The sequence below is a fragment of the Astyanax mexicanus genome, chromosome 12 (genome assembly GCF_023375975.1).
Source record: "Astyanax mexicanus isolate ESR-SI-001 chromosome 12, AstMex3_surface, whole genome shotgun sequence".
In the NCBI taxonomy this organism is placed as follows: domain Eukaryota; kingdom Metazoa; phylum Chordata; class Actinopteri; order Characiformes; family Acestrorhamphidae; genus Astyanax; species Astyanax mexicanus.
Window position 1 is genome coordinate 422,501 of NC_064419.1, and position 12,134 is coordinate 434,634.

At 39.4% G+C, this 12,134-nt stretch overlaps 1 protein-coding gene across 1 annotated transcript in view; it reads left to right on the forward strand.

The window, feature by feature from the left end:
• The window catches only part of crb2b (crumbs cell polarity complex component 2b), a 31,535-nt gene extending 21,236 nt beyond the window's left edge, over window positions 1-10,299 (forward strand). The window contains exons 7-13 of the mRNA XM_015603846.3: window positions 1-928; window positions 1,810-2,363; window positions 3,097-3,262; window positions 3,776-4,643; window positions 5,183-5,299; window positions 5,718-5,844; window positions 6,714-10,299. The exon at window positions 1-928 is cut by the window's left edge and continues 5 nt beyond it. Of these exons, the coding sequence (XP_015459332.3) occupies window positions 1-928; window positions 1,810-2,363; window positions 3,097-3,262; window positions 3,776-4,643; window positions 5,183-5,299; window positions 5,718-5,844; window positions 6,714-6,935 (2,982 nt within the window). The 3' untranslated portion in view covers window positions 6,936-10,299. The remainder of the gene's footprint in view (window positions 929-1,809; window positions 2,364-3,096; window positions 3,263-3,775; window positions 4,644-5,182; window positions 5,300-5,717; window positions 5,845-6,713) is intronic.
• The last annotated feature ends 1,835 nt before the right edge of the window (window positions 10,300-12,134 follow it).

Sequence of the window (12,134 nt, forward strand, 5' to 3'; positions counted from 1 at the left end):
GTGTGCGAGAGGAACATCGACGAGTGTGAAAGCGACCCGTGTCAGAATGGTGCCACGTGCGAGGACGGCGTTAACGAGTACACCTGTCACTGCCCCGCCCCCCTGCCCGACCACCTGCCCTGGGGCGGCCGGCGCTGCCACATCGCTCTGATTGGCTGCGTGGATCACACCTGCCAGAACGGAGCTACCTGTTCACCTTCGCTGGATGAAGAGCGTCACGATCATCGGTACACCTGCAGGTGCCCTCCTGGTTACTATGGCGATCACTGCAACACCTCCACCACCTTTTCCTTCTCCTCAGAAGAGCACGTGGTCCTGGAGGTTCCTGACGACAGGACTGAAGAGGAGGTTCCGGGTGTAGCTCTGAGGTTCAGAACCACGTTACCTGATGGAGTTCTGTTCTTCAGGGGGAGTTCTGAGCATTTCCTCCTGCTGGAGATGAGCGGAGGAGATCTTCACGCTTCAGCAGAGTCGGGACAGATGAAGCTGGAGGTGCAGATGGATGGAGAATTTAACGACGGGAAGTGGCACGGTGTTTCTGTGTACGTGGACGAGAAGCTGGTTCTGATTTTAAAGAATAAAGATGAAGATAAAAGAAGAGTTGAGGACGGAGGACGTAATCATCTCCTGTTCTTTCCTCCACTCGGTCTGCAGAACGTTTACCTGGGTGGAGTTCCTCAGGAATACCTGCATCAAACCAAGACAGGAAAAGGATTTATCGGTTGTTTTGAGGATCTGCTGATGGATTCGCAGCCTGTTCTCCCTCAGAGCCTCCCCTCAGAGCAGGCCCAGAAGATTCAGCTCGGCTGTGAGAAGACTGACTGGTGTCGTCCGGACTCGTGTTCTCTGCAGGGACGCTGTGTCGACCTGTGGACGGAGTTCAGGTGTGACTGCTACAGACCTTTTTACGGAGATACCTGTGATCAAGGTGAGTCTGTAGGTGATAAACTGCAAAAATTGATGCTATATATACAACCTAAATTCCCCCCAAAAATAATAAATGCCGTGTGAAATAAAACATAGTAAAAAACAGCAATAGTTGTTGATACTTGAAGGATGTCCGATTTATTAGAAAATACAAAACTTGTTTCTACTAAAAAGTTTAAAAAAATTAAAAGTACATCCCAGTTACACATAATTACAGAACAACCAATGAGAACACTCCAAATACTGAAGGTCACATAATCAGCCAATGAGAAGCTGACAGCTCAATTTTCACAGGCAAGACAAAACAAGACAAGTTTGTTTATATACAGCTCTGGAAAAAAATAAGAGAACACTTAAAAATGTAAACCTGAAATGGAAACCTCTGAAATATACAGCAGTAATATATTATATAGTAATAAATATATAATATAGTAATATAGTAATATATAGTATTATATAAGTATGATGAGTATTATGTTTTGAAGTTATGACCTAAAGTGAAGGAACATCTAGAGGAAAACTCATTTAGAGAATAAAACTGAATGTCACAGTATACGGACAGACAGACACATATAGACAGACAGACAGACAGACAGATAGACAGATAGATAGATAGATAGATCCATTTGGAAGGGCACTCTCAGGGAAATTAGGATTTCAGCAGCATTATAACAGGATACAAGACATACACACAAGTAACAAAGGTAAAGAAACAAATAAAATACAATATAAAAGTATCCACAGAGTCCAGCAGAGGAGGTATTGCACAGTATTATTGCACTCTGTTTAAGAATTATTGCATATATAATGTATACTTAAATTTATATTTTGTACAATGTACTTAAACATAATTTATAAATAATAATGATCTTTTCTCCTCAGAGCACACTTCATGGACGTTCAGTCACGAGCGAAACAGAAGCTTTGCAGCGTTTCCCGTCACTCAGACTCACGGTGGAAACTTCACTCTGTCTCTGTTTCTTCGCTCTCTGAAAGTCGACGGTCTGCTTTTCCAGTTGAAGCGCAGGAATCGTCCGTATTTCAGCGTGTTCCTGCGCCGGGGCGCGGTGCACGTGGCCGTTTACTCCTCCGTTAGAGGAAGTTCTGCGTTCGTCACTACCGGAGAGAAGGTCATGATTACGGTTGAAATAAAAGATGGATACCTTTACTACAATCAGACTGAACTGCTCTTCAGCCCCGGGAATTTCACCAGCTTCAGGGTGGAGGCCGGAGACGTGGCGTTTCTTGGAGGACTTCCTGAAGTGGACGGTACGGCTCAGTGGGGAGGACACTTCAAAGGGTGCCTACAGGATGTGCGATTGGACGATGTAAAGTTCTATATAAACCAGAGCGTCCAAAATCCTGAAACACCAAACTATTCATCAAGTATTTCATATAATATCCTGGAGAACTGTGTCAGCGACCAAATGTGTAAAGTAAGACATTTATCTTCTTTTAAAAAATATTATTATATCGTACATATTCCTAATCAGGGCTCCAGAATAACTAATTCTCTGTCCTGCTCTCCCAGTGCCGGTAAAAATAGGACAAGGGACTTTTCAGTCAGAAGCATTTGTTTTTTCTGATTAAAATATGACTGGATGTTTTTTTTATGGCTTAGCATATAGTCTTGTGTTTATGAGAGCCAATTATCTTGCTGTTAACATCACAAGAGAAAGAGGGTCAATGTGATGCTAATGAGAAAAGGACCTAAAGGTATAGTAATGTCAGTCAACTGAGGAGCTTCAAAAGTGGCATAAGTAAACAACAGGAAACTGCACCACTCACTGGCTAACAGCAGAACTGCACATTAAGAATGAAATAATAGACTGATGCCTTTATTAACAAGAAGTAAACTTTTTATTATATTATAGTAAAAATCTCTGTATTACTGATTGAATCAGTTAATGTAGCTTCAGTGAAGGTAGGCTATTCTTGGAAAGCTATTAAAATTATATATTTTTTTGATTATGTACTGTATAATAAATTAGATTTTACCACATGTTTCCAGCATCACGAGGAGATGATACAAATGATGAAAATATAGAATATTTTTTGTTCTGTTCTATAAACACATTTTTTATCCCATGCAAATCTGATTAAAGTGATAAACACTACATTACCCAGCCTCCCCGTGTAACTGATGAAACTGTACTCTGCTCTCTTTAGGATAACCCCTGTGTGAACGGAGGAGAGTGCCAGTTGGTGTGGAATGATTTTGTGTGTTCCTGTTCACTAAACTACACGGGGAAGACCTGTGATACACGAGTGTGGTGTGTTAGTGACCCGTGTGTTATGGGCAGTCAGTGTGTGGACCTGCCGGACGGATATGAGTGTGAGTACACTGCTGAGAATTTCAAATATCACAAAACATTATTTTTTTATGTATATTTTAAGAATATTGTTGTTGTATTTAGTATAAAAATAATATGTTTTATATAATCAATAGAAACAAAGTCTATAAATGTTTGTAGAATTTAAATAAAATAAAAATAATGAGATTAAAACAGTAATAAAACAACAAAAAATCTGCCACAATGCTATTAAATACGATTAAATAAGTTCAGTAAAATAATATCTAATATCAGTAAAATAAAAGCTAAATTCAATAAAATAAGATCTAATGTCAATAAAATAAAAGCTAAGTTTAGTAAAATAAAATCTGATGTTGGTAAAATAAAAGCTAAGGTCAGTAAAATTAAAGCTTAAAAGCCTATATTTGAACATTTGATATATAAGTGTCCTTTATTGAAAATCACTTAATAAACAGATAAAAGTTATAATATCAATAGTTTAAAGATCTTGTGATAATGTTATTAATCGTATTAATTGTGATCTGTCTCCGTAGGTTTGGCTAACGCTACGTTTGAGAATAATGCTTTGCGGTACGCAGCTAACGGGTCTCTGTCTGCGTCGGTGTTGACGGTTTCGGTGGATCTGAGGACGCGGGAGGACAGCGGGACGCTGCTGAGAGCCGCCAGCGGTCTGGACTTCTTCTGCCTGGGTCTCCTGAACTCGTCCCTGCTGGTGAAGATCCGCAGCGGGGACACGGTGGAGGTGCAGGCCTTCTCCAGCGACGTGGAGGTCTCTGATGGAGCGTGGCACCGGGTGGAAGTCAGGAAGAGTCCTCGGCACGCCGCGTCTCGGTGGCACCTGACGGTGGACGGACGGGCGTCCGGCTCCAGTCGAGTAGTCCTGGGGAATCTGGACTTCTTTAACGTCTCCACGGTGTGGCTGGCGGAGAACTTTACCGGTTGTTTGGGGGAGGTGCGGGTCGGGGGTGTGTATCTGCCGCTGTTGGACGGTCTTCAGGTGGAGGAGCCTCGGGGGGCGCGGTTCACGTGGTACGGCGGCGTGGCTGAGCCGCAGCTGGGGTGCCTCGGTGCCTCCGTCTGCGATTCTCAGCCGTGTCTGAACGATGGCGAGTGCCGGGACATCTTTAACCACTACAGCTGCCACTGCGTCACAGGGTGGGGTGGGGATCGCTGCCAGGATGAGGTAGACGAGTGCGCCTCGGGGCCCTGTGTCCACGGGATCTGCAGGGACCTGCTGGGGGGGTATCAGTGCGAGTGCTCCTTGGGATACGGCGGCGTACACTGTGACGAGGACGTGGACGAGTGCCAGGAGCAGGCGTGCGAGCACGGGGGAACCTGCGTGAACACAGTGGGGGGATTCGACTGCACCTGTTCACCACACTATAGAGGCCCACGCTGCCAGTGAGTAAAATCACCACTGTCCCTAACTGTGTCCCTCTGTAACATGTGCATTCGTCCAAAGCTGTTTTTATATCACTGTTTTTATGCTCGTTGTTCAGTAGGTACGAATAGAGCTGTATGTATATGAAGGAAAGAAAAATTGGTATACTTTCTGTAGTATATCAGCAAAGTAATGTAAATTAAGTAAAGCAGGGGTTGGCAATAGGCGTGCATGAAACAGGCCTGTGGAGTCTCCATTTAAGGGCGTTTTTTCCTGGCCGTGTCCCAATTCACTAGCCTGGGCAGTGGTAGTGTATTGGACTGTGACCCTGACGACACGGGTTCGATCTTCTTGGGTTTACCTGCTTTAATATCAACTGTTCTGCAATTAGGTTCAACAACCCTCTGGGCTGGAGAGCTACTCGTCTGTAGCTTCATCCCATTACAGTTTATTACACTTTATTCTCCAAAACAGAAGTTTTTGGCTTAGAAAATAATTGCCGACCCCTGATCTGAATGCAGGAATGAACTTTTCTTCTCTGCGTCTGTTTTTCCGATAGATGGATTTATCCTCCTCTGCGGTGTGAGGTAGACGTGCAGTGTACAAACGGAGGCGTCTGTATGGATGGACTCTGGGGGGCGAACTGCACCTGCAAACCTGGTTATATTGGAGATAAGTGAGTATTAATATTAGTATTGTTGCACATTGCACACTGATGCATCTCTAAACAATTCTAACTCATAGTCATACTGATCTACACTCACGGCACTGTGGGACTTATCTTACATACCCTGTGCAAGACATTCTGCAATGTTTATTGCTATCTTACACCCCGTCAACAGTCTATTTTCAAGCTTTGCATGCCTTGCACCGTTAAAATATAATCTGAGCTTGTGCATACAGGCTCCATTTCTAGTGTGTTGCTATCTTGGAGAACGCAGGTGCGTTACTGACCGATTTAAACCTTCACAACAGTCTTAGCTAAACAGGTGCACCTTGTGCACTCAGCAATCGCACACTCCCACTCGTTACACACGCACTCATGAACACACAGCACACCTAGTTTAATACGACGTTTCTCTCGCGTTTCTCAGGTGTGAGGTGGACGTGGACGAGTGTGAGTCCAGCCCCTGTGTGAATGGAGGAACCTGTATGGACAGACAGAATCATTACCTGTGTGACTGTCTCCCCGGCTTCAGTGGAGATAACTGCCAGGCTATCGTAAGTATAAATATAATATATAAAACTTTAAACAGGTATTTAATATGAACTAAGAAATGATGTGCTAATAGTAAACATAAGCTAAACTTTAAAACTGCAAGCAAACACACTGGAGCAAAGAGCCTTTAGCTTTTAATAGCTAATTCTGATCTTTATGCTCAGATACAATCTTTTATATTTTTATATGTTTGTAAAACGCCTGTATTTGTTAAAAATTCAGTTTTTGGCCAGACTGGCCAACAAAAATGTATTGCTCTATTCTCAATTCTGTTTTTAATCAACACAGAACAGTTTGTAATGATATAATTAAAATGTTGTTTTATTATGTTTTGTTAATAATGTAAAAAAAACAAAAATATTCATTTATCTTTAATAATCATGTACCAAATATTTGTAATCTGCAAAAATATTTGACTGCAAACAGAAATGGTAAGTATTTGTAACTTTTCAAAGAAAAAGTAAAACATGGCAAAAAAAAGCAAAATTACCAAAAAACTGTGAAAATCCAGAAAGTTCAACAAAAATGTTTAGAATGTTATGAGTTTGTAATTTATTACTTTCATAGTGTTTGGTATTGAGCATCGTGATACTGCCTCAGTATTACATTCACTGTTTTATTAATCGGGAAACTTTAAAATGTGTAAATTCTTTTTAAACACAGATTATTCATGTCACTAAATTTGGCTGCAATATCCTCCCATAATAAACTAATTTTACAAAGAGGATGGTGATGCATTATTGCATTATTGTTGCATTATTTTTTGCAGGTGAATTATATATATATATATATATATATTCAAATTTACTGTAAAACAGTGAATTTTATTGATATATTTTTTTAATCTCTCTTGACTCTCTTTCTGTTGCAGAGGCAGCCTCACAGGGAGCGTATCCCGTGGCTGGTGGTGGCGATCCCGCTGATGTGTCTGGGTGCGGTGCTGGTGGTGGTGGGGCTGGTCTGCATGGCGCTCACCGCCCGCAAGAAGCGCCAGTCTGAGGGAACGTACAGCCCCAGCCAGCAGGAGGTGGCAGGAGCTCGTCTGGAGATGGGAAACGTGCTGAAAGTTCCTCCTGAGGAGAGACTGATTTAACCTGAAGACGCTGGAGACGGTCTGACTCTAAAAACCTGTGAATGTAATATAGTATACAGTACAGACCAAAAGTTTGGACACAGCTTCTCTTTTTCAGTGCGTTTTCTTTATTTTCATGATTATTTACATTGTAGATTCTCACTGAAGCATCAAAACTATGAATGAACACATGTGGAGTTTTATGTACTTAACAAAAAATGAGCTGAACCTCCACAGTCACCGGACCTGAACCCAATCCAGATGGTTTGGGGTGAGCTGGAGCACAGAGTGAAGAAGACAAAGGAGCAACAAGTGCTAAACAACACCTCTGGGAACTCCTTCCTTCCTTCAAGACTGTTGGAAAACTTTTCATTTCAGGTGGCCACCTCTTAAATGAAGCTCATTGAGAGAATGATGCCAAGAGTGTGCAAAGCAGTAATCAGAGCAAAGGGGGCTATTTTGAAGAAACTAGAATATAAAACATGTTTTTTGTCAAGTACATAAAACTCCACATGTGTTCATTCTTAGTTTTGATGCTTCAGTGAGAATCTGTGTTCAAACTTTTGGCCTGTGCTGTATGTATCAGTGTGATGTCCTTTAAGGAGATGAAGCAGTATTCTGGTCCATCACTGCAGGTGGAGAGACTTGTGACAAAGCCATAATGGTTGTGGTTGATGATTAGATTTATGAAGATCTCTGTGAATAATGGGGTAAAATTCCTGCTTTCTGCTTCGTGTACAGAATAATATTTAACTGACTTTTCAGATTAAGACACAAAAACAATGGTTTACAACAAATAAGTGATCTCATTACACTCACTGTCAAAAAAAGACTAGTTCCACTTGAAGGAATTAACCCATGAATCTCTTTCACACGGAGTGCGGCTACTAATATAATCGTATAAAACTCAGTTCATTTAGATAAACTTAATATGAGTAAGGATATAAGTAAAGTTCAATCAATCAAATATCATCAAATATTAATGATGGATTGAGGTTTCGTTGTGTTGCTACCATGATTTAAAAGTGAAACTAAACTGGGTCAGTAGTACTTTATATGTATGTGTGTTAAAGCTGGTGTGGATGGATACTGCTGAACATGTGCCAGTCTGGTTGTATACTACTGTGAGTAACTAGTGTGTGGAGCATCCTGTGAGGGGGACTTTGATTACAGAGGGGTTGTACCTTGCTGCATTGACTATTAACTACACAGTTTGTTGTTTTCTAGCAAGTCCTTGGTTTGCATGTCCTGTTGCAACAGGCCTTCAAATGCTTGGGCACCATTTAAGCCAACTATGGACACTATCTTGGTCCCATCAGATCGCAGGACATGGTTCCAGGTTTCCATGCTCTTGAACTGTTTGCCTTTATGTGTAGCTCACAAAATATTGACCATATCAGACTAAATTATGAACCATTTATTTTTCCTTGGTGGTCTTTAACTTTTGACAGTGAGTGTACTGTATCTATTACTATAAAATACTGGTTTTAGCATCTCTGTTACTCTCTTGATTTTAGGCCTCCACAATGTCTTGTACAATAATTGTGTTTTTTTTGGTATTCTGTACATTTAATAAGGAATTATTAGATTATTATTAGATATTTAACTGTAATATGTTCAACTGTCTCAACTTAACTTGAGATAAGCAATCCAGAATCTCTCTCTCTCTCTCTCTGTAATCTTCTATACCTCTTCTCTTCTCCAGTGCCATTCATCATAAGAACATGGTCATTTTTTTGGGCGTGTGTTTTGTCTCAGTCTGTGGTGCTGTAGATTTATCTGTGAATAGTAGTTTACACTGTGTGCATTTCACAATCCTGCCTGCGTCCGCTGTTTGGGCTGCGTACAGTGGTCTAAAAGAGGGAATGCATTATTAGCCAATGACGTGACTGCTGTCTTTTATTACTGTGATCTTTTTTAGCCAATCAGATAACAACTGAAATCTTCCACTGTGGTATAAAATTACACAAACCAGTCATTACAAAATACAGAAAAACACGTCTTTGAGTCATTTGCCAGTGTATCACTGACAACTGACTCACCGTTTTCCCTTTTTTGGTATTTTTTTGTGGCCCACGACCCACCGCTCTGTGCCAAACTGTCTGGGTTCAGCTTGGATTAAATGATGGTAAAGTGATTGGAAGTTTTTGGAAATTAAATAATTGTAAGTGTAAAGAACCAGTGAAAAGTTTGGACACCTATTAAAAAAGTATATGGAATTATTTAGTAGCCAAAAAAAAGTGTTAAACAAACCAGAATATCTTTTATACTTTAGATTCTATCAGTTAACAGCTGTGCTGAACAAGAATCAAGAGTTAATTACTTGAATGTTTTCAAGTAATGAAATTATTATTTTATTATATACATATATATCAATAATCAATATCAATCAATAATCCCGCCCTCCTTCTGACGTCCAATCATCTGCGTCTCACTGTGCTATGATAGGCACACTGCTGCTGCAGCTCAGCCAATCAGCTCTCTCTTCTGCCCTGCCCCTAAACCCATACATCACCCAGTGCTCCTTCCAAACAACAACTCCTATGTTTTATAGCATTTTTTCAAATTTGTTCTGAGAGTGGAGTCAGCAAAAATCGAAGGGGTTTAGTTACACTTTAAATGTAAATGTGGCACAATCTATTTGCATGCTGGATGTGTATTTTTAAAATATTTGGATATGTTTTAAATAAGGGGTAAAACAAAAGTAAAACCACATGCCTTTTATTTTATATATATATACATATATATAGCTACCTAAACACCAAATACTAAAGATTTTACAAACTCATTTTATATTTCTCAACATGCTGTTTTCCTACAGTGGAATATATTTTTGCGACGTTTGACAAATCAGCATTTATTTGATGTTGATGTATTGCTGCATTTTAAATTCTTAAACTCAGAAAATGTATTACGCTTCGTGACAGTCACTGGAATAAAGCTCTTCTCTCATCCGCTGAGCTTTGTTATTTTTATTTTTTTTTTCTAGTAGTAGTTTGGTCTGTAGACACTGTAAATATTATATACATATATATCTATAATTAACACTGGATTTTTCTTTTATAATATCCGTAGTAATGTGATATATATTCACTGGACAGGTTGACACACTGAACACTTCTGTACATTGTTTTTCTTCTCTGTTGTGATTTGAGATAATGTGAGATATGACTGTATCTGTATATTTTTGTACTATGTTTTTGCTATATATTTCTTACCTGATGTACATTTCTCTACATTTCTGGAGTCTGGCTGAATTTAGGCAGAATTTGTTATAGATTTACTCTTTAAAATGTTATTATTGTAAATGTACTGTATGTTATAATATGTATATTGTTCTTATTCTTGTTGTCAGTTGATAATAAAACAGAAAAGGTTTTAAAAAGAGTCGTATTTACTTTAATATTGTCTCTCGTTGGTTTAGTTTGTAAAATCTTCACGTTTCTTTAACTGCAGCAGATTAGACCTTCCAGCGAAGCTCCGATCTTTATTACTGGTGACATTAGATCTAAATGTAGACCTGGCTCGAGTCCCAACACCAGACCAGGTGACGGATTTACCGTTAAACTCCAGCTTAAGCCCAGTTTAGAGTAAATCTGCTTTGATTGGAGCAGATCATTACAGACTCCAGATCAGCTGCAATTAGCGCTCGTGTTAACCACAGAGTATTTACCGTCAGCTTTAATTAAACATAAAATACGTTAGTTAAGTACCTGGAATGTTGTTTTTTTCAGTTCCTGTCCATCTTCTCTGTTTGTTGCTGTTTTCCTTGCTTAGTACCTAGCCCCGCCCTATTCCCCCTCTAGCCATTAGTGTTGTCACCTTGTGTCTTGTTTGTAACCCCGCCCCCTCGTTTACCGTGCCAGGTGTTCCTCACCCTCCTTTTTTTTTTGTGTGTGTGTTTTTGTGCTCAGTTTATTGTTAGTTCTTTTGCTTTTTGTTTTCTAATCTTTTAATACATTAATCTAGTTTTGTTCTATTTAATCTTGTCAGTTTAGTTTAGTGCTTAGTCTTGTTTATTTGATTTGCTTTTTTTCATTTTGTTGGTTTTATTTCATTAAAAGTTAAAAGGCTGCATTTATGTGCATCCCTTTATCCTTCTTGCGTGACAGTCAGTATACAGTACCTGTCAAAAGACATAAAGACATAAAAAAACTATTAAGCTAATCTAAAGCTGATGAACTGAGATGGTGATTTGAGGTGATTTAATTGGGATGAGCTGGAGCTTCACAGCATGAAGGAAAAGCAGCAACTATTGTTCAGCACCTCCAGGAACTCCTTCCTCCTTCAAGATGCTGAGAAAACTATTCCAGGTGACTCTAAATCATGAAGATACTGAGATTAAAATCTGATACATCTGATACTTATTTAGAAGAAACTAAAGTAGAAAACACTTTTTAAAAACACTTTATAAAACACTTTTTGTTAAAAAAAATGTTTGTACTAAACACTAAATGTTTTCCTATGTAGCTTTAATATAGTATATAATATAATATAAATGATTACAGTATTACCCAACCCAACATAATCAGCTACAGTACAGTACATTCTTACTAAACTGTATACTGTATACTATACTATAATAATCTCTTTTAGATAGATTAATAGCTTTATTGATCAACAGTACTGTTTTTAAATCTCATAAAACCAGCGCGTGGTTGGTCTCCTCGTCTCCTCGAGTACAGAGTCGAGGTGAACTCCTTCAGAAGGGAGTGAGATGCAGCACATTCCTCACGTTTCACCCAGAGAACCTCCCTCCCCTCCAAAACACAGCTCTTACCATACTGCAGCTCTAACCCTCACACCACCACACTGATAATATACTATAACACCACCTTAAACCACCTTAAACCACCTTAAACCACCTAAACCAGCTCTGTAACACAACTAAATCACATTTAACCACCTTAAACCACCTTAAACCACCTTAAACCACCTAAACCAGCTCTGTAACACAACTAAATCACCTTTAACCACCTTAAACCACCTAAACCAGCTCTGCAACACAACTAAATCACCTTTAACCACCTTAAACCACCTTAATCCATCTTAATCCATCCAATCAAACAACACAGAAATGCAGTTTATTACATGCACTGTACGCCCCTGCATACTTTAAATATCATTTCGAAACACTATGAAAATTTTACTTCTTTTCATCTCATTTACACTTACCAATAAGACATGTAATTAAAAGAAAATAAAAACTACTGAAAACAA